The 22,877-nt window shown below is 37.1% G+C and overlaps 1 protein-coding gene across 17 annotated transcripts in view; it reads left to right on the top strand.

The window, feature by feature from the left end:
* LOC120637189 (voltage-dependent L-type calcium channel subunit beta-2) overlaps positions 1-21,776 on the top strand; it is a 246,361-nt gene extending 224,585 nt beyond the window's left edge. For 6 of the 17 annotated variants that reach the window (XM_039908877.1, XM_039908881.1, XM_039908882.1 and 3 more), the window contains 10 exons: positions 1,521-1,637; positions 5,283-5,402; positions 6,113-6,296; positions 9,669-9,894; positions 10,700-10,823; positions 12,556-12,696; positions 13,543-13,710; positions 14,649-14,769; positions 18,199-18,264; positions 20,803-21,776. In XM_039908877.1, the coding sequence (XP_039764811.1) occupies positions 1,521-1,637; positions 5,283-5,402; positions 6,113-6,296; positions 9,669-9,894; positions 10,700-10,823; positions 12,556-12,696; positions 13,543-13,710; positions 14,649-14,769; positions 18,199-18,264; positions 20,803-21,101 (1,566 nt within the window). In that variant the 3' untranslated portion in view covers positions 21,102-21,776. Of the gene's footprint in view, positions 1-1,520; positions 1,638-5,282; positions 5,403-6,112; positions 6,297-9,668; positions 9,895-10,544; positions 10,669-10,699; positions 10,824-12,555; positions 12,697-13,542; positions 13,711-14,648; positions 14,770-15,621; positions 15,664-18,198; positions 18,265-19,317; positions 19,403-20,047; positions 20,149-20,802 lie in introns of those variants that run through there. The other 11 variants (XM_039908889.1, XM_039908876.1, XR_005659423.1 and 8 more) reach the window with 10 other exon arrangements.
* Positions 21,777-22,877: the final 1,101 nt, after the last annotated feature.

The following is a 22,877-nucleotide window of genomic DNA, read 5'->3' as shown; positions in this document are numbered from 1 at the left end:
GGATAAAATTTGAAATGTGAAATAATGTTTTACCCTCAATTAAACGATGGCCAAAATACCATTTTATGGATGTAAACTTGAAAAAATTAAGAGCTTCCATTAAAACTTTCATTCTCCCCCTGGATTAGGTAGTATTTTGAAAAATTGTAAAACAGGAGTGTCCTTCCAAATTTCCAAATGTGTAGTTTCATGGATAGGTATAGTCACCTATAACTGTTTCTATTCCTGATTATTTCATTCCAAATTTTACGCAAGTTAAAATAAAGTTCAAATTCTTTTACACGTGAAGCGATTACAAGCGACGCTATACTAGAGGGTTCGCTAGGTTGTATCATATGACCTATTTTATTTTTGCCCCACGCTGTCCGGCGGCGTGAATAATTAACTTCTTTGATCAGGCGACGATGTGGCGCTGGAAAATTGCTCTAATAATAGCTTGTACGAATAAACTTCGTGGGGGTGAAAACGGTTATAGCTAAAGTTAGTTAGTCGTCTAAAGGCCTTCACTCTCTTATATCCGTTTTAATACCAACTTACGATTAACCGTCAACGAGTCGTTCAAAAGACAGTCGATCCGGCGTCGATTAGTCGAACACGAGTCGTTAACAACACTGACTACTGGACAAAACTGACTACGAGTCTTTAACGAGTAGACAACGCGTACTACGGTTACACTTGACTAAAGGACCACCTCTGAGGTGTGACGTATTAAAAAAAAGAAAACATTAAAATCGGTTCATATTATAAAAAAAAATACATTCGAATTCAGAACTTCCTCCTCTTTTTAAAGTCGTTTCAAAAAAAAACGTACGTTGCTACGTTTTGGTCTGTGGGTTACCTTCTCTGTGTTGAATATTGCAACGCTGATGAAAGGGCCCGAATGATATAACGGACAGGCGGCGATATGGTCTGACGTAGTGCTTGTATACTCTTTGGTTAAGTTATCTTTATATACAAGATATAGATATATATATATATATATATTCGACGGTCGATTGGCGCAGTGGGCAGCCACCCTGCTTTCTGAGCCAAGGCCGTGGGTTCGATTCCCACAACTGGACAATGTTTGTGTGATGAACATAAATGTTTTTCAGTGTCTGGGTGTTTATCTAGATATATATTATAAGTATTTACGTATATTATTCATATAATTATTCATCAGCCATCTTGGTACCCATAACACAAGCTACGCTTATTTTGGGGCTACATGGCGATGTGTGTAATGTCGTAGTATATTTATTTATTTATTTATTTATATTAGTACTATGAGCATACTAATAAATATATATGAACTTTGATTTAATATGTTACCATCTTTTTATGAATGTAATGTATACATTTTTTACTTGGGAGCAATCGTAGCCTGAGTGCTTTACAACTGGACTACGGCTCTCCTAACGACAAAGCCGAAATTAGTACCTATATGTTATTTTTATCACTCTTATAGCGATCGATATTGCTTCTAAGTGTGGATAAACAACGTAGAACATATTGTGATGTCAGATTTGTACTCGTTCCAGGGCTCGGCGGATTCTAACTACTCGCAGCCATCCTCGGAACTGTCGCTGGACGAAGATAAAGAGGCTCTGCGCCGCGAGAAGGAAGCGCAGGCTCTCTTACAGCTGGACAAGGCCCGAGTGAGTCACTCTCTATCTCTTTTCTCTCTTCACAATAGCATTAGCGTTATTGCTACTCCCGTATATGTCTTACATAAGCAAACATATACGCGAGTAGAAGTACCTACGTGACGCAAACTCAGACAAGCACAATCACTCACTCAATCATCGAATCAACAATTTAAGGAGATCACTGTCGCCTGTAATACAGGTTTTTGCCTAAATCAGGGACAGTAGATTTTAAATTGCACCAATACATTTATAACATACTCACCAACATAAGATGCGAATAATAATTATATTTACTTTACTTTACTTTACTTATACATGTACCTACCTTTAATAAAAAAATATTGATATTATTCTGCTTCATACAAATTGACTCACATGTTCTGTTGTAGAACCTCCTAACCATTCATCCTAGCCTAGTAACCAGGCCTGTGCTCACCAGAGGGACTCTGGTGAGCACAGGCCTGATCTCTCATAGGAGATACGGTTTCAGAGCATAAACCCACCACGCTGCTTCAATGCGGGTTTATGGTCTTTAACGACTATTGTGTTGCAAATACGGTTCAACATCATCATCATCATAATCATATCAACCCATAACCGGCCCAGGCCCCACGATGTTTTCTTTCACCGTTGAAGCGAGTGATATTTTAGTTACTTAAAAAAACGCACATAACTTAGAAAAAGTGCGTGCTGGGATTCGAACCACGAGAGTGAAGTCGAGCACCTACCCACTGGGCTAATATTGGATCAGGCTCACATAACTAAGATACAGTGCATATATTTAGAAGTTATTTGACCATTTATGTTAGTTGCCTACTAGGTAAGTATTTGTGGTATTAGTATTAGTATAATACTTTACTTTCGATTTATTTAACGCAGGTACTTATAAATTATCATAGTACCTGCCTACTTCATAGGTTTAAATAGTTTTATAGTGTTTTACCTACACTATAGTCGTAAAAATGTAATAGTCCCGTTTTGACATTTGTGCAAGACCATAGAATGTAACTTGGAACGAAACTGAAAGAGACAATAAAATAAAAATCAATTACATACAGTGTTTTAAAAAATACGTAATTTTTTTTGGGACGTTAAATAATATGAAAGAATATATCGCGAGTATTCTTTTTGCCCTTACTTCATAGTAGCATGCAACTTATAATTGTTGCGAAACGTTCCGAAAACAGTTACGTTCTCAGTCTGAGAGCTGTAACCATTTTTTTACTGAATAACGAAATTAAATATTGTGTAGTTATCTTTACTGCAAAGAATGAGTTTAGTTCTCAAAATGGGTTCTAAATAATGAGTCTGAGTTGATGTATCTGACCGAAGCGTTCATGACTGAAGCGTCCCCGCGCGCACTGCGCAGTTTTTCGTTCCTCATCTTGTAAAGTTGACTGTGCGCTCGTTTAAGTTTGATATATATTGTTTACTATTACGTTAACTATGGCTCTTCTATTTTGGACATTAATTTAAACATAGTGATTTGACTCGATTTTTGTGTTTGTTGTTACTAACTCTGTTTCAACATGTTGAAAAGTGGACGTATAATCAACAGCCAGTCACGCGTATTGGTTGTGAAGTTAAAGGAATACTTTGAACGAACGAACACTTTACAATACATAATAATATCAATCAAGTACTGATACAAAATTGAATTGATTTATCGTGAGTATCGAGTCCCGAGTCTTATGGTTGGCCATAACTAGTTACGTCGCGATGACAAATGTCAAAACGGGCCTATTACATTTTTACGACTATAGAAGGAAGTATCATTCACTTATCAGTACTAATATTATAAAGAGGAAAGATTTTGTTTGTTTGTTTGTTTGTTTGTTTGTTTGTGTGTTTGTTTGTTTGCATCGAATAGGCTTCAAAACTACTGAACCGATTTGAAAAATTCTTTCACTGTTGGAAAGCGACACTATCCCCGGGTGACATAGGCTATATCATATTGCAAAAAAATTCGGGATCCTTAATAAAACTCCGATAATATAACCCAAAGTGTAAAAAATTATCTAAAAACAAACAGTCAAATCTTTCCTCATTATAATTATAATATTAAAATAAAATAATAAATAATAATCTATACATATATAAAAAAGGTTTTTATTCATATTTCGTTGGTAGATAGGTATATATTTCTAAAGCTTCAGCAAAAAATTATCATCCTAATATTGGATAGAAGCAAAAAACGCCACTTTGCAGAAATCCATAATATATTATGAAAATTAAGATTTATTCCGCGAAAAGTAAAAAAGGAAAGTCTTTTCGCGGAGTAGGTATAGCATAATTAAGCTTAATTTTCATAATAAATAGATAAATAAATATACGTCGACAATACACACATCGCCATCCATTGTGTTATGGGTACTAAGATGACTCTTGAATATTTTTATGAATAATATACATAAATACTTAGAATATACATTAACATATAAACACCCAGACACTGAAAAACGTTCATGCTCATCAGACAAACATTTACCAGTAGTGGGAATCGAACCCACGGCCTTGAACTCAGAAAGCAGGGTCGCTGCCCACTGCGCCAGTCAGCCGTCTCATATATCATCCTAATCTTTAACCGTGGACACTCCTCCAATAACCTGACTCTATTAATATATAATTGTTAAGTAATTTATATGCAAAATATGATGACATTGTAGTGAACTCCAAATTAAAAATTACAAACAATATTTTTTTATATCTAGGCCATCACGGTAACTTATTATTACAGTAAACTAGCTGTTGCCCGCGACTTCGTCTGCGTTTGATTTTGTTTTTAAAGTATTCAGTATCGCTAAGCCTTAAATGAGTATAGCAGTATATATATATAACATGTGACTGTCAATTAATTATAGACAAAAAATTTGCAATAAAATAAAATTGCGACTTTACTTAAAGATCTAAGCTATCCTATCTCTTAAGTTGGACCAGACTGCTCACGGTGTGCCAATTTAATTTAAAATCGGTTCAGTAGTTTAGGAGTCCATCGCGGACAAACATCGTGACAGGAGATTTATATATATTAAGATTATTTCGATATATTCGCGCTCTCGGAGTTTTGATAAAGCTGTGAGAGAAGATAAAATGTTGTCCTTTCCCCATAAAGAAAAATATCTCCAGCTCAAGTTAATACCTCAAGGTGCTGGAATGGCAGCCCCGAACTGGTAAGCGCAACGTTGGTCGACCCAACGCGGTGGACAGACGACATTAAGCGCGTCTCAGGTAGCCTGGATCCAAGCGTCACAGAACCGTGGAATTTAGAACTCCCTACAAAAGACCTATGTCCAGCAGTGGACGTCTATGGGTTGATATGAATAAATAAATAAATATACTACGACAATACACACAACGCCATCTAGCCCCAAAGTAAGCGTAGCTTGTTTTATGGGTACTAAAGATGACTGATGAATATTTTTATGGATAAATTCTTATAATATACAGATAAACACCCAGACACTGGAAAACACAAACATTTTCCAGTTGTGGGAATCGAACCCACGGCCTTGGACTCAGAAAGCAGGGTCGCTGCCCACTGCGCCAGTTGGCCGTCATCATATGATAAAGCGAATGCAGTGGTAATAATAGAGGTCAGTTGATACTCCATTTTGCATTGCCCTGGCTTGACCCATGAATTTCACGGTGTTCCAGTCGAAGCCGGTGGCATTTGCAGTGCGCACCAACGTCGCGTACGATGGCACTGTGGACGACGACTCGCCCGTGCATGGGAGCGCAATCTCGTTCAGCGAGCGCGACTTCCTGCACATCAAGGTATTTGAGTTCGTATAAGTAGTAATTTAGAAGTTATAGAGTCAGTCTTGGAGACACTTCTCAGGCGCATACCATACTCCCTAAAAGGTTAGCCCAGTAACATCTTAGACTGCATCATCACCACCGGGTGAGATTGTAGTCAAGGGCTAACTTGTATTGGAATAAAAAAGACAACTTCTACTACATCATAAAAACCCGTTACTGACCCACTAAAGAGCGAAGGGGCTAAGGCCGTAGTCCACCACGCTGGCCCAGTGCGGATTGATGGACTTCACTCTTAGGCCATGCAGTTTTCTTACGATGTTTTCCTTCACCGTTAAAGCAAGTGATATTTTAATTGCTTAAAACACACATAACTTCGAAAATTAGGAAGTGCGCGCTGGGATTCAAACTCGTCCTCCTGAATGTAAAGTCGAAGTTTTACCCACAGAGCTATTATCTCCTTACCCGGGTTTAATTCACGGAGAATCTTTAGATACTTTCCCAGTGTTGTTCATACAGCACATACTCTAGGGCCTGCCGTTATGGCGTCGGACTGTCTTGTCCTGTTCTTGTGCCCGATGAGTCCGTTATCACTCTATGTATATGTTTATATGATTTATATTCGGGATAAGGAAGTCAGATCACATCGCGCAATATCGTAAGAAGTATAAGAAATAAAATTGTCAATTTTTATAAATTGAGTTAACCTGTTCCACTACAATTTCCAGGAGAAGTACGACAACAACTGGTGGATCGGGCGCCTGGTAAAGGAGGGCGAGGACGTCGGCTTCATCCCGTCGCCAGTGAAGCTGGAAGCGGTGCGCACGGGCTTGCAGGCGCGCGGCCGCTACCCGCGCCCGCAGTCCGCCGGCCAGCCGCTCCCCAGCCGAGGTAGCACCCCTCCCACGCCCGGTACGTCCACCCGCGCGCGCTCGCGCCTCGCCACACGCACGCCACACGCCACTCGCCCACGCCACATGCCACACGCCAAACGCGCGGCAATGACAACTCAACTGCTCAAAAATAATCTACGGTTATTCAATTCTGTAGTTCGTTTCATCATAGAAGTCAGAATACTGACATAGACGGGTCGCGGTTTTGCTACCGCACAGTCTTTATCTCATTGTGTTGGTAGATACAATTCATCTATATCCACTTGCACAATGTGCACGTCACTTTAACAGCCCTAATGTAATGGCAGTACTGTAGAAACATAGGTGCCGGCTAAAACGCCGGTAAAAACAAAGAAGTCCAAATTACGGTAACTCATATTCGACCTATTACCAGCCCACTACAGGGCACGGTTCTCCTCCCACAATAAGAAGGGATTAAGGCCGTCCACCACGCTGGCCCAGTGCGGATTGGTGGACTCCACATACCTTTGAGAATATGTAGAACTCTTAGGCATGCAGGCAGTGGCGTTCATGGAGGGTATATACAGGGTATGCAGATGATTTGAAATGACGAAAATCTCCGGTACGAGTTATAAATACTTAAGAGTAGGCTTTTTATAACACTTACAATGCCAATCCTTAATTTTTTTATAACCATCATCTGCATGCCCTGTACATACCTTCTATGCACGCCACTGCATGCAGGATTCCTCACGATGTTTTCCTTCACCCTCGAAGCAAGTGTCATTTTTAATTACTTAAAAAAAATCACTTGCTTCGACTGTGAAGGAAAACACCGTAAGGAAACCTGCATACCTGAATTACGGTTACACCATCATTATAACCACATTGACAGCCCACTAATGGGCACTGTCCTAATCTCAAAATGAGAAGGGTTATAGTGTGGGTTGTCAGCCACTCTAGCCAAGTGCTGAGAATATTAGGGATAAACTCTCAGCCGTGCAGGTTTCCTCACGATACTTTACTTCTCTGCTAAAGCAAGTGCTAGTTAAGTAATTGAATAAATTAAAAAGCATAAACTTTAAAAAAATAGAGTTACTTGCCGGGGATTAAACTCAACAAGCGAGAATGAAATCCCAAGCACTATCAACATTTACCATTACTGTTTGCTTCTAAAATACTGAGCGTAGTGCAAACTATTCGACGATAAATAATAAAGACAAATAATAAGCCAAATTGTACGTTCTACCTTATTGTGCTGTTGTATTTGTATCTCTATAAATAAAAGTGTATTCATTCAAAGACAAATGATGGGGTCCGTCAAGGAATTTTGTTCCTTCCCGTTACTCTGTGGCCCGGAGTGCAATTTAATAATTTAGTCCGGCCGAGTCATTATATTAAACTCTGACAAGCCCAAACTGCGTCGTTAAACCTACCACGGAATCACAAGAAGTGCGGGTTCGAGCATAAATGAGGTCTACGTTTTTGTTTAACATTTTCATTCCTAAATTAGTAATGTTATTTTCGAATGTCAAAACACTGTATCTTCGGAATAGTTAGGCCAATTTAAAACCAAAAACTTTATTTAAAGCATTTTGTAGTAGAATACCAAATTTGTGTGAATAAAAACGAACGAACAACAAATGTACAACGAAGCTTAATGACACAGTTTTGGATTCAGTTAATTTTCATTCTGAGCAGTTTTTTTTTTAATTTTTATACTATTGAAAGGTTAAGTTGTCATTGCCATGAGAAAATATCGACAATTTTCATGTATTGCATGTTAATGTGAAGCCTTAACTGTAGCCCGTTCTGCTCTCGAAATGACATTAAAATATTTATATGAAGCTAATAAGGAAGTTGTGAAAGGGTTTTATGTCTATTCAGATTTTTTTAAATGTCTTTTTGAGCCTCTATAGATAATTGTTGATATTGCTCGTCCGCTTCCAAATAGCACAAGATGAAATTTTAAAAATTATAACTAACTAACATCGTTATTGAATTTACGCAAATTTCTACTTGAGCTATTTATCAATGTACAGGGCAGTTTCTGAACAAGAAAATATTATATGATTTTTTTATGGCACAAACTACGATAAACAAATTTAAAACCAGTATAAGACAATTCATTGCAAGCCACTTTTTTAACAATGAATGCAAAACTTAATATCAAGAACATGGAATTACAAATTAGTGAAATAGTTTTTGTCGATTCTCAAAACGTTCTGAAGGTGTTCAAAACCATTGATTTAAATGATGTTACTATCGTTCTAAATACTGCTCTGTACTAAAAACAACTAATATCAAACTAAGTCCATAATTCACTCACGCATAAAAAAATCGGGGAAAGTTGTCTATTTCCTTGGTCTGATACTGTACACTCATTTTATTGACGTTATTTCAGATGTACCCACGATCGATCGAGGTAAGACCACCATCAATCCATTGACCAGGAAATGTTACCAATTTTCACCCGAATATTGTATTGATTATTAATTTGGCCTTGGTTTTGTCGAATTTACTCTTGAATGTTAATTACTTAATAAATTTATTTTGTTCTTCTTTATATACTTTGCTCGCATCTCCCATATCATGCTCCATTGCTCTTTCTCTCCCTCTGAAATCTAAAAGAACTCTGTTTATGCTTGCATCTTTAGAAAGCAAAAACTGAGTTCTATAGACAAATCTTAATCTATTTTCTTCTTTTCTCTTTGGCAAAATTTCAATAGAATTATTTTACCACAATAATTTATAAGTTTTTTTGGTCTCTTAATATTTTGGACTATTCTATTGAAATTTTTATGTTGAGGTATGTATCTAAATTGAATGGATGTTGATGTCGTCAAACGTCTTGTCCTCTTATATTGTATTGTTAATGTTAAGGTATATTTGAAATTTGGCATTGGAAAATGTTGTTTATCCCTATAAAGTAGTTAAAGTCCCATTAAATATGTATCCCTTATGTTGCGCTATGGCAATATTAGTAAAGATCTTTAAAAGTCAAGTTCGAAGCTTAAGAAAAGCATGCCGCCCTGTTCTTGTTGGCTATTCCTTACATATATTATCATTGTTGCCTTTGCATACTTAATACGTTTTTTCCAAAAATGAATTCCTATTGCATTTCTGAGTTTATCTGCAAAACTTGGAATGATTAGTTCATAACTCACACAAGTTAATATTATACGACAGATTTAAAATAAAAATCTAAGATAACAACTCTGTTTTGCTCAGGGAATTCCGCATCGTCAGCCAGAATTGTGCTTTGACAGCCAAACCATTAAGGTGAACTACCAGAGAGATATGGACTTGAATCTTATCAAAAATACAAATCTTGATGTTTTAAAAAAAATATATCTAGGTGTGATAAATTTTACACTACAGTAATAAATAATTATAGAAATATAAATTGATAAAGCAACGCTTTTTTCAGGTGAAGACTCAGATTCAGCCGGCCGTGGTCGCGGCGCAGGAGCTTTACCCGCCAGTAAGGAAAAAAGAAAACCTTTCTTCAAAAAGCAGGAGGCGTGTACACCATACGACGTGGTGCCTTCGATGCGGCCTGTTGTACTAGTGGGGCCTTCGCTCAAGGGTTACGAGGTCACAGATATGATGCAGAAGGCATTGTTTGACTTTCTCAAGAGGCGGTTCGAAGGCAGGTGAGGATGCTACCGGAAAATTTGCAACAGATGAAAAGTAAAAATGGAAAGAAACCTCTAAAATATTTATAGCCTCAACCTATGTTTCATCCTAAATAGCCCAATCACAATGACTAACTATCTAAGATTTAACTCGATATAGCATATGTTCGAAACTTACCCCGGTTTTTTTTTGTTTATTGCTTTTACTAGCACGCGTGGTATATGCACGATGGGAACAGTAGTCATTATTAAACTATTATACAGTCCCGTTTCCTAGTGTTGTACCTATTTTATTGAATATGGAATAGAAATGATGACCTTCCAAATGTTTGTTAGTTTTTGCAATGATTCATAAGCATTGTCAAAATATTTCTTATTCCTATGCATTTAAATGATTTCTTAAAACTCCAATAAAATATAATATTCAATAACTCTCCACTTGGCGAATCGTATGCTATTACCTAACCTCTGACTTCAATGTTGGATATTATTATCAAACATCAAAATGGTATCATAATGTATCCTGAGCGTTCAGATGAAGATAAAGATTTAAAATACCCATCAATCCGCATTGAAAGTACAATAGTTCGTAATGTAGGTTTATGCTGTGATGATAACACTGTGTTATGCTTTACGATGTTACGATAAAAAACAAAAAAAAATTTCAGGATAATAATAACCCGTGTGACGGCGGACATATCGCTAGCGAAGCGGTCGCTACTGAACAACCCCGCGAAGCGAGCGATAGTGGAGCGTGCGAACTCGCGATCCACTTGCCTCGCCGACGTTCAGGTACACTCATTAGAACCTTGTGAATTTTCAGGATCATCATCACCCGGGTGACCGCGGATATTTCGCTGGCGAAGCGGTCCATCCTCAATAACCCGCCAAAGAAACCGATAATGGACAGAACGAATTCGAGATCCAATTGCTTGGCTGAAGTACAGGTTCGCGCACTTTGGTGTACTAACCTTACCTCGTACTAACACGTTAAAATAGGTGGAGGATCGTACTATCTCAATAATGCACGATTGATTAATGATACTCATTTTGCATTTCAGCATCCCAATTGCCTGAAGTTTAGTTTTTTCATAATACATCGCTATGATTTTTCTAACACGCAGATTTCAAAAGGCTGGATGTATGTAAATCATATTTGGAATATAATAGTGTTTTTTTTTATTTAATTCATCTATAAGTTAGCCCTTAACTGCAAACTTAAAAGCTGGAAAAGTGAATATTATGCAGCCTAAGATGGCAGCGGAATATCCTATTAAGCGTATGGCAGTTATTTCAAATCTATACCACTAATTGGTTTCTACCCAACATAGTACCGGAACTCTTCAACGCTTGGCGGCTCGTCTTTGTCGTACCAAACCAGAACGGAGAAAAATCGGCGCTACTTTCTACAGCGCTAAAAACGGTTCATTCATTCTTTTAATTTTAAGAATTTTAGGAAAGGATGGCCTAATATAATAAGTTTTGATATTATTTGATGAAGATTTTTTTGCAAGTAAATTGTCATCATAGATTAATAATCTCACTAAAAGAGATAGAAGGAGATGGAAGTGATGATACTCAAGTGGGTAATATTACAGCTATTCTTTGCCTTATTTGATTGCTTTAACGTTAAAATTAATATCGCTATTTTATCACTAGAACAGATTATTGTCCACTGCAAGAGTTTAAAGAATAAATTCTCTTTTTAGCTGTCCTTGAACATAAACTCAAGGACATTAAAAACCTTCATATTTAACATGCTTTGTGTTTCTATTTAATTAACTTAACAAATAATGATTTATTTTCTTCCATCTACTAATAAGTCACAAAGTTTATAATAAATGCAATTATTTCTTGCTTATTAACAATTATTTTTGCTAAAACTAGTGCTTGTTCGGTTGATAACAAAACTAAAGTTATTAATAGGTCTAAAACTAATCGCATCCATATTTTTGTACGTCGCATATAATTGAATTCTCCAGAAGTATCTTCTTCGACTAGTCCTGTAAGAGCTATAGGCATTCTAAAGTTTTGTACCCATCAGACGTGTCAAACACGTGTTTTACGAGTCGGACAATCTATGAACGACAACACTGCTCAAGTAAAAAACACAGGTAATACCTCTGCAAAGAGTCTTCGCCAGCCAATGCCAGGTCTTAAATGTCAAACTTATCCGGACGAGGGTCTCGTCTATGGTCATAGCGTATGGCATAATCACAACCAAATCAGTCGAACAAACCCAGCCAATGGACGTCGTCGTAAGTCTTACTTTTACAGGCTCAACTTCTGGCGAGCTTCACACTCGTCGTCATCGTCGTTATCTGCTACTGTCCATCCGTAACAACAACGTAAAGATTTTCTTTGTCATTTCATAATAACATAATTTAAAAAAAACTTTTCATTTTAGGTTGTATCTCTAACTTTTCTGAGTTACATGTGTTCAAAGCAATTAAATATCTTAAAGTCAAGGCAAGTCTTAAAGCCCCTATAGCAGAGATGAGATAATGATTTGTGCATTTTATTTGGTTGATAAATTTCTAGGAATATTATGGTTACGATAGTATTAAACGTAGCAGACCTTTTATTCTTTTAGAGTGTTGTGTACAGCCGAATTTGCACTATTGAGAGCTTACAACATGTTATTAGTTACAAAGTTCAATAGTGTGTTTTTATTGACAGACTGAAATCGAGCGAATATTCGACTTGGCGCGGACGCTACAGCTCGTGGTCTTGGATTGTGACACCATAAACCACCCGTCGCAACTGGCCAAGACCTCATTAGCACCCACGATTGTCTACTTAAAGATATCAAGTCCAAAGGTAATCAATCGCCTCATACAACTCTACCAGATGTGTTCATCAGTTTGAATGCACTACATTTTTTAAGTATAGTAACATAAAACTTTCAAACCTTACGCAACAAATTAATGAGTGGAAGATTTCAATATATAGTTTTCAAAGTTTCACATTAAAGCATTTTTGATCTTTGTTGTAATGGCATTTAGGCATACTTTAGGTTTACAAATTCAGCTAAGCAACATATACCTAATCTAACTTCTGAAATTTCATGAAATATCTTAAGTAACCTCAGAGGAAAAAAAACCTAATTATTAAAATTTTAAGGTATAAGTTTGCCCCCGTTCCCACAAGGAGAGTTGCTGGCGCGGGTGGATAAAATATAAAAAAGAGGCGTTTCACCTATTTTCTCTTGTAATATAAACATCTCCCCTGATATGAAATAACGTGAAAAGCTATCGGAAGGTTTTTTTATACCGCTCAAAAGCTTTTTACTTCACATTAGACTTAGAGCCCAGGACGTCATCTCGATTGGCAACTGAGGTTACACGATTCCAAGAGATAGTTTGACAGTTTGAATTCATAACAAAAAAAAATATAACAACCGGCTAAGTTTGTTGTGGGCTTCTTAGACCAGGGCGCATTTGGAACCCTCGTAGCTTTAGTTTTAAGTTGACGAAATTATTTATCGCCATCAACTCACTCCTATGTCATATTTTACATGTAATGTACGCATCAAAAGTGCCATCTATGTGCCTATTTGAATAAAGAAAAATTTGACTTTGACTTTAACGAAATTTCAGTGTCAAATCCTTTGCAAGTACTAGGACCACAGACACAGGTTGAAGGTGAAACTGTTTCAAATTACAGGTGCTGCAGCGGTTAATAAAATCCCGGGGTAAGGGGCAGAGCAAGAACCTGTCGGTGCAGATGGTGGCGGCGGAGAAACTGGCGCAGTGTCCCAACGATATGTTCGATATCGTGCTGGATGAGAACCAGCTGGAGGAGGCGTGTAGTCGCATTGCGGAACATTTAGAAGTTAGTATTGTCTTTTATTCGACGGCCTATTGACGCGGTGGGCAGCGACCCTGCTTTATGAGTCCAAGGCCGTGGGTATCAAAACCCACAACTGGAAAATGTTTGTGTGATAAACAGTGTCTGAGTGGTTATATGTATTTATATAATAAGTATTTATATATATATTATTCGTAAAAATATTCACCAGTCAGTCATCTGAGTATAAGATGATTTTGGACCTGCCAATGCATAAGTTTAAAGAATTAAAAAAAAAAACATTTATTACAGCGAGGTTACTATACAATTGATGAATTTCTTAATGACAAGGTTGCTTGGAAGCATCCGGCACCGCTTTCATCTCTCACAAGATAGAAAAATGAATGTTTAAAAAATGTTGGAAAAGAGCAACTGCTGAGTTTCTTGCCGGCTTCTTCTCGGTAGAATCTGCCTTCCGAACCGGTGGTAGAGTCACTACAAACAGACAGACTTGAAGTTTCAAAAGTGCTTATATTAGGCCTACTTGAAATAAATGGATTGTTTTTTTGAATTTTTGAATTTACGCATGCTTGTGGACTAGATGGCGATGTGTCTATTGTCATTGTATATTTGTTTATTTATTATGGCGATCATCAAGAGTCTCATAGTCGCTCAGCGGCCGATGGAGAGAGTTATTGCAAAGGTATGCTCGGAATACCTTGACGAGATGAAACCAGAAATGAGGAGCTCTGTAGCAGAACCAGGGCCTAGCTCTATTAGTCGCAAAGCTTATTTGACTTAAACTTCATTATCCTCAACACATTGTCTACCTACTGCAGGGCACGGGTCTCCTTTCGAAATGAGAGGGGTTTAGGCCATCTGACAGTTCGTTAAACGTTATTTTTCTATAGACATCGCCTAAACCGTTAGGCATTTAACTAAGCGATGCCTAGGTTTCGTAAAATGGGCTTAACTGTCTTCAGAAATACTGGGCGGCGACGCACCCCCCACCGGTGGCGCAGAGCGCGCGCGCTCCGCACGCGCCCCTTCCGCATCCGCACGCACACCCCACCCCCCACCCGCATTCTCAGCAGGCGCAACCTGGTGAGTACACAAGTGATAACAACAAGAACTTATTTACTTGTTATTTGCCTTTCCGCCGAATTAACGTAACTAACAAATTTCAAAAAGAAGATTCATATAAACCTTCATATGATGTAAAAATTTTGATTCGTCGGTTATGCTAATTCGGTGTTAAAGGCTCGACGTAAGAATATCGAGCCCTCAGCGACGATTAGCGTAACCGACAAAACACAAATTTTACAGCAGAAGGTTTACTTAAATTGCCCGAGTTGTTCGTGCGCGTTTTTTTTTAAATCCCGTGGGAACCGTTTGTAATTCTAGAGAAGAAAGAAAACTAAAGAAGACTCTCTGTCCTTTCAACTGATTCTATGCCCAAATTATGTTGATTGGTTGCTTAATTACTTGAAACTTAAGATTTTACAACGAATAATTGGTTTTTTGTCGGTTACGTTATGTCGACAAAAATGCTTGATATAGTTCAACTATATCTTTAAATCTTCTTTCTTACGTTCTATTTACAACGCTCGAATAGAATGATAATTATATTTAATTATTCGCGAAACCCTTAGGGGTTTAAGAGATTTTAAGTTTAAACAGTTTCATGTAATTGCTGCATAGCCATAGCGGATGTCCGGATCCAAATAGGAACCTACCTACTAAATTATAACTTCCTTAACTTTAAAATACATTGGATTTTCACACAACCTCCCAACCTATTTTTTTTCCCCTAAAGATGAATTTTCGAAATAAAAACTTACCTAAAACTTTTTTTATGCTATCGTTCAAATAGGCATATGAGTTGATACTTTAATGTAATGTATATTTATGAATAAATAAATAGATATAATGTATAAAAATAACCTATTTGAATAGGTTACATCGGCAGAGGCCAAAGGCTGACTGAGTTTGTCTCAGGTACCCCCATATTAACTATACATGTCGTGACGGTAGCTTTAATGCTTCACTTTCTAACCGTTGATCTCTGAAAGATCTTATATTATACGCCACTTATAATACCCCACACTAGGCCTCGCCACGCGACGCGTGTTGAGTCACTTCAAATCTTACCTTTGTTTATTTAATAATGCTACGAAAATACACTCGACCAAGGCCTGCAAGGTCTTCTAGTGGCCTAAAATCTTAAAACCAGGATTTAACCTATTTTCGAGTAGTATTTATTTATTTAAGCCGAAAAATTAAGACCGATTTCACTCCAGCGAGGATTTGGACGTATATCAAACCGCGTTTTAACCGGTTAATTACACAAAAAAGAAACTAGAACGCACGTTGATCATCAAATTCGAGCGGTCAATAAACCCAATCAACGCTCACACAATGAAACCACACTTGCATTTACCGGTTAATGGGGGGCGATTCCCGTTACTGTTTACAAGAATTAACCGATTCAAACTGAAGTGTTTACGAATGCAACCACTTTTGTTACTTTTTTCCTGCAAATATAGCTCAAGCTACGTAGTTCAAAAATCACTTTTTTTTTTGTAAAAACGACATTATTTTTTAAATACTTTATTAATATTCTCTTCGTAGTTAGGTACGATTTGATTTGACCAATGCTAGTTGTATGGTACGGATTTGAGTGACGTGTCATAAGTGTTTTTCCAGCCTTAAAACACTCTGCTACAGTATACTGTTGTCTTCTTCTTAGACATTAGACAAATGTGACTCAAAATAATATAATACTTTCTTATAGCTCTTACTATACTTACTAGAAGTTAGAACCTACCTACGAGTACGGTAATTTTTTTTTCACTTATAATAATATAGAAATTGTTATTTAAACTATATTTATTTATGCCCTTTCTAGCCAATTAAAAGCGTGACCTTAAGGCGCAATAACGTTGTGCAATGCATGCAAGTTCCATATGAATAAATAGACACATAGGTATTTTAAAACCTACAAACGAAATTCGCATCTGTCCTTTGAGTCTTAAGTGTCAGGACAAACACAATGCTAATTTTCTTACCTTGGCTATATTTTACGATTAAGATTTAGCTTTCGGTATAACAATTATTAAAAACAGTGATAGTAGGACTTCGGCTTCGATTTCGGGGAGCTGAGATAGTATCCCAGCACGCATCTCTAATTATTCTCTAATGTGTCTAAGTTCTAAGCAATTAAAATATAATTTGCTTTAAAAAACATCGTGAGGATACCTGCATGCCGAGAGTTCTCAATAATGTTCTCAAAGGCGTGCGTAGTCCACCAATCCGCCATCCACCAAGTCCGGGAAGAGACCGGGTAGTGGGTTGATATGATGATGATAACTATTATTATATATTGTGGTTTTCATCATACATCGATCAAAAACTTCCCAAAATTAAGTATTATCTATTATCTTGCGATATTCGATACGTTTATAGGTTAAAAAACTCATGGTATTACACACAAAGGTTTGACTATTTGAACTGATTGATGTAGCTCTTTCCTCACCTTTTTACCATCGGACCGCGAGGCACTGTAACGATCTGCACTCCTAAATGGTTGATATTCCATGGATGTGTACGAAACGCTTTGCATCCTCGTTTCTGATTCGCACCGCGAACACCTGGAATGCCTTTCCAGTTTCGATTTACCCCACTACCTATTATATACCTTCAAATCAAGAGTGAATAGGCGACTTCTGGGCAAGGGCCCTCCACCTTCATTATCACTTACCAGCATGTGTGATTGCAGTCAAGCGCTCGCCTATATACATTAAAACAGTATCTTTAGTTTAGTATCTTCATCATCGACTCATTACCGGTCTAATTCGCCGGCACGGATCATCTCTCAGAGTGAGAAAGCGTTAGGCCATCACGCTGGCCAAGTGCGAATACGTAGACTTCACATGCCTCCGAGAACATTATGGAGAACTCTCGTTTTCATCGTCTAATGAATTTAAAATTATATTCTAGCATAAAAATAGCAAATTGCTCCGAAAAGTTGGAGGTGCTGGAAACCGGATTTGCTTGCTATGTTCGCATTAAGAAGGCACAATTGTATACACATGCCAAATAGTGCTATAGTTTTCTATTAGAGTAAGCAGTTGTTTTGCGAACTAAATAAAAAAAAATCGAATTGGACAATATACTCGTACATATTTCACAGAGTTTCTTTGGAAATAGTATTTATTTATTAATGAACCAACGAAAAATATATTTTTCTAGGGAAATAATAATTACCTACGAACTAAAACTAATATTTACAATAAATATAAGCCTGTACACTTATGGGCATGGTACCCAAAATGCTGGCACAGATATATTATAGTAACTGAAAAATCGCTGATAAATTTGCTAAGGTTCGAAAAGTAATCCCCTAAATACTTTATTTTTAACATGCTTTTCGCCCATATCTTTAAAATTGAATTTCATTGATGTAACATCATTTATGTAATTTAACCTGTACTAAATTTCAACATGTGTGTAACCGGATATTTCCCTCTTTTGAACCCCCATCGCATTCTGGAGGGCACCGGGAGAGGTCCGAGTCTTACATCTATGAGAAAGGCAGAGGTAACTAACACACTAATCTCACTTCAGTCACTCTTAAACGGGCTCAACAAATTGTTGATAAAATCATACAAATAACTAACACGAAACTTTTATGATTTTAGTCAAAAAAAAATACTAGTCCGTTTATGAGCACTGTTTAAACTCCTTAAACTAAACATGTTCGGTTCCATTCAAATCGAGTTCGAACCGGAACGTGTGTAGTCGCCATTAATAGTCAGTTTTGATGGAACTATTGGCTTGAGAGTCTGACTTGTTCTGCCCCATTTGGGTTAACTATTTACGAGTATACACACCGCTCAATTTTATGTACACCGATCCTTCTAACCGATTTAATACCATTAATATTATAATTATAATAATATTTTTGGATCGGTATAAGAATTTTTTTTTTTTACAATCAGGATTTATTTAACGTCTCGTCCATTTTATGTACACTTCCAATGTTCCATGCAACATAGGTTCCTAACGTGCATACTTTTAATCAATTTGGGACGTAAATTCGATGGCTGGCGATTTGGCAAAATTTACTTCACAAGTTGATAGTAAAGGTTTAAAATTTATAAAGATACACGACTCTGCTCAGAAAAGAAGCCCATAACAAACTATTTTTACTATCACAATCTCACAATTTCAATTCTTATTAGAATATCTGATCTAGAATTAAGACATATTGTAGTAGCTGAACTATTTAAATGTAGTAAAACTTCCTAGTTGCTTTTTATTATGTTGCTTTTATTTGTCAGTTCATTATGATTCATATTTGGAAACAAATTGGTTTTATTTCATTCAAATTACATCTCATTCATGTAAAATTTGCTAGAATATCATATTAGAGCTTTTTAGTTCCTTAGTGTTATCACAGTTTAGCAATCATACAGGAGGAAAACAGATCCTATTGAATAGACTTTGATTAACAAATACTGCGGGTATGGCGGTAGAATCTCAATTATTGAAATAGTTTAACCAAATGTAAGAATGCTAAACTATGGTTTTATTATGTATGTTGCCCACAAGCCACTCCACAGCGCACTGACGTCACCCTGTTCATTTCAGTACAAGCCTCTGGACAAGCACATTAGCCTCGTCGAAGACCATAAATTCCAGATACATTTTAGCAGCATCGATGAAGCCCCTTCAGGTTCCAACCATTTTATCAGCTCCCTATATTTGAGCTTCATCTAACAGAAGTGTTCGCTTTTACTAACAAAGAAATTATATTTATAAGGAATTATTCATAGCCTCAGCCTCCCTATTACTAAACTTTGATGCAATAATTGTGATAAGCAACGAACTTTTATTCGTTTTAATCTGACATAACAGCATTACAGTTAGCATAACAAAACTGTTATAGCCAATAAAAATAATTGGTTATCACAGTTTAGTTAAAATAATTTTTTAATTATTTATCACGCTGTAGAAGTCAAAGCAGATAACAAATCTATTAACAAATTTGTTAAACAAATTTGATAATGGATACCTATTATCAAATTTGCTATCTGCAAACTCAAATAATAATTCCGTTTAACTCAATTCTACATATTTGGTCCTTAAAAGACACTTTACTATATAAAAAAATGAGCAGAAGAGAAAATGGCCCAGTCAATGTATTTAATCATTTATACCGACCTCATATTGTTCTAATGTCTTCCTACTTTGTTCTATCCAGTTTTCTAACTATAACATCTCCAGACATTCCAACACTCACATGAAAGTCAACGTCTATTAATTCTGCTACGGAACAACTCGCTTCGGAAGCAACTTCAATAGGTTTGCTTCTCCGCAGCCACGCCTGCACCACCCACTCCAGAGATCGCGGTGCTGCCTTGTCCGGGGAAAGTTCGCAATTGGGTAGAGGTCCCACGGTCTTGAGTTATCAAGGTCTCCGTAAGTGCGTGCCAGTGTGAGAGTATCTCTGGACAGGCGCTCTAGTAAGAGTACTAACTACCCTCGCCCCGTGTGCTGTGCTGTGTGTTCAGAACTAAAACATTTCGGGTTTAACCACTTTCTTATGCATTTCATCTCTCAGCACTATTTTAATCTACAATGCATGAATGAGATTCAGATCAAATCATTGAATGATACGATGAAAAATAAGTTGGGCTATTAAAATCCGTAAGAATATAAAGTCTCTTTGGTGCAAGTCACGATGTTGCACCCTGCACGATTGCATACCCCAAAAACACGATTTTAATAAGGATCAAAACCACGGACAGCTCTGAAAATAATTGCCAATTATGCGGCATCGAAAGATCGGCTAGAATACAAAGTAGGTTTGGTCGTCTAAACAGATAGGCGTCTACTCCTTGGGTTGTATTTCTGTTTTCTTCACTCCACGCTCTCATGCCACTTGTGAACAGGTAAAGGTTATGCTTTTTTTTACATATATCCTTAGTACATATTTTCGTTTCCTTGTACTCAATTCCTTACCTCAATGCATCATAGAGATTTTGCTCTTCTTAACAATTATAGTAAAACTTATTGTATCCAAATTAAGTACCACCGTCCGACGCGCACCCAAGATCTTGATTGATATTGCAGGTAGAGCGCGTCTCCACCGGCCGGAGAGACTGGAGGAGGAATACTACCCGAGAGACCAATACCAGCGGTACCCACGCGACTACCCACGAGAATACCACGAGGGGTACTCCCACGATTACCCTCACGGAGACCCATACGAGAGAGAGAGAGAAGCTTATGGGCATGACTACACGCGGGACTACCCGCGGGATTATCCCCGGGAGCCGTACCCACCGAGGGAGGAACGTGGAGCAAGGCCGCGGGATCGTGAAACATCGGAAGAGTACGGCGCATCACGTCGCGCGCTAAACGCTGTGTAATAGTACTACTAGACGATCAAACCATTTAGCAGTTAATTTAGTTGACTCTGTTTCGGGCAAATCAATTATTTATAATTATAATTATTTTCGTGTTAACTCCAATCTTGGCCATTGAGTTGATGGAGCTCGTTTTACGTAAACTTGGACGGAATACAAATAAAAAATATATTTTTAACACAATATTATTATACTATATTGATTTTAATTTCTTTAAGTAACCTTAATAAGTAAATATCTTAAGACTTTTTTCGGGTTTGTCCGAAATAGCGTCATTACCATGTTATGGTGAAAATGATCGTCTTTTTGGTCTCCGACAGCCAAATTGGATCGTCTATTAGTACTAAAACATTCTCTTCAGTTCCGCATTGTATCTCTCCCTGGGTTTTTACATTTTTCCGTTTCTGTGCATTGACGCTTCTATTTTATCGCCAGTGAAACTAGTGAGAGGATTAGGCTGCGTTACCGTAGAATCCCCTTGTAGCTGTATTACCAAAGTTATGATTAGTTTTAAAGTCATGGCAATTATAATACTGGATCTCAAAATTCTTATAAATACTTCTGACTATTTCTGCGAGGTTGTTGTGATAAGAACTTTGGCCTTATTTATTGTGCCCATCACTCTTGCAATCATTATTCTTTCACACAAGCTCAAGTCTCTATGAAAACACCTTAAACGCATATTTAATTACATACGTATTGGATTTGATCCAATACGTATGTAATTAAATATGCGTTCTTCTTTTAGACTTTTCAAAATTCATACTCACGATGGTTATGATTCCGGAATTAACTGTGAACAAAGGCAAATTTTTGACAACCCTGATTGCTTTGATTTTATCATAGTTTGGTTATACAGTGATTTGGGGGCAGAGATGCCGCCTGACCACTTTAGTGAAGTTTTAGTAACTGGCGTTATAGCATCCAAGTCTAATAAGAATATTAGTAAGAAAATAATTATTGTTGTTTATGTGTACGCTACATACGTTTTCGGACACACTGTCGAGCATTTCTATTAGCTTTTAGTATTTATTTTCTGTCAGATATTAAGATCTGTTTGCCTGCTCTTGAAAGCGATTCGTATGTTCAAAATCTATCGGATGTATTTATTTGGACGAATACTTATTTGGTTAAGAACATTTTACAACAGGCGTGACTATGTTTGTAGAAACTGTGTCTTTAAAATATGGTCAACCAATCACTGTTGATTTAAAAAATTTCCAACGACATCGGTTGTAGCATGGTCAGCTTAGTTGAAATCAGACTGAGAATTCAACAATATACAATCGGGTCTTTATATAATAATAGCCCAACTATCGGCCTATTGCATTTCCGGGCCTATCACTTGTGATTGGGGTAAGATATTAAAGCCATAAATTACATGGAATCGCTTTCAAGAAGTTTGGTGATACGAATTAAATACTTGTACGTAAACCATGTAAAATGCACATTGTACATACGATGTGGATATGCGGTCGTATATCGGTGGGATACAGTGCGGACAGCTACGCACTTGGTGCTTCAGTGACGGATTGTTTTGCGTTTTTTCGTGTATCTTAAACTCAGACTACACATAAAGCGGTAATGTTCCGGCCCGGATTCGAAAATGTTATATTTATTTTATGTTGTATTTCATGTTCACACTACAGCCAATTCATCATTTTCATCATCGTCATCAAATCCCATACAGAGGCCTTTAGTCCAGCATTATATTGATGAAATTGCAGTTCATCGGGAATCATTACAGTCATTGTATTTAATACAAAGCGAAGTGAAAGT

The sequence above is a fragment of the Pararge aegeria genome, chromosome 3, assembly GCF_905163445.1.
Source record: "Pararge aegeria chromosome 3, ilParAegt1.1, whole genome shotgun sequence".
NCBI lineage: Eukaryota > Metazoa > Arthropoda > Insecta > Lepidoptera > Nymphalidae > Pararge > Pararge aegeria.
Note: the sequence above shows the minus strand (reverse complement) of the source record. Positions and strands in the feature narration are given on the sequence as shown.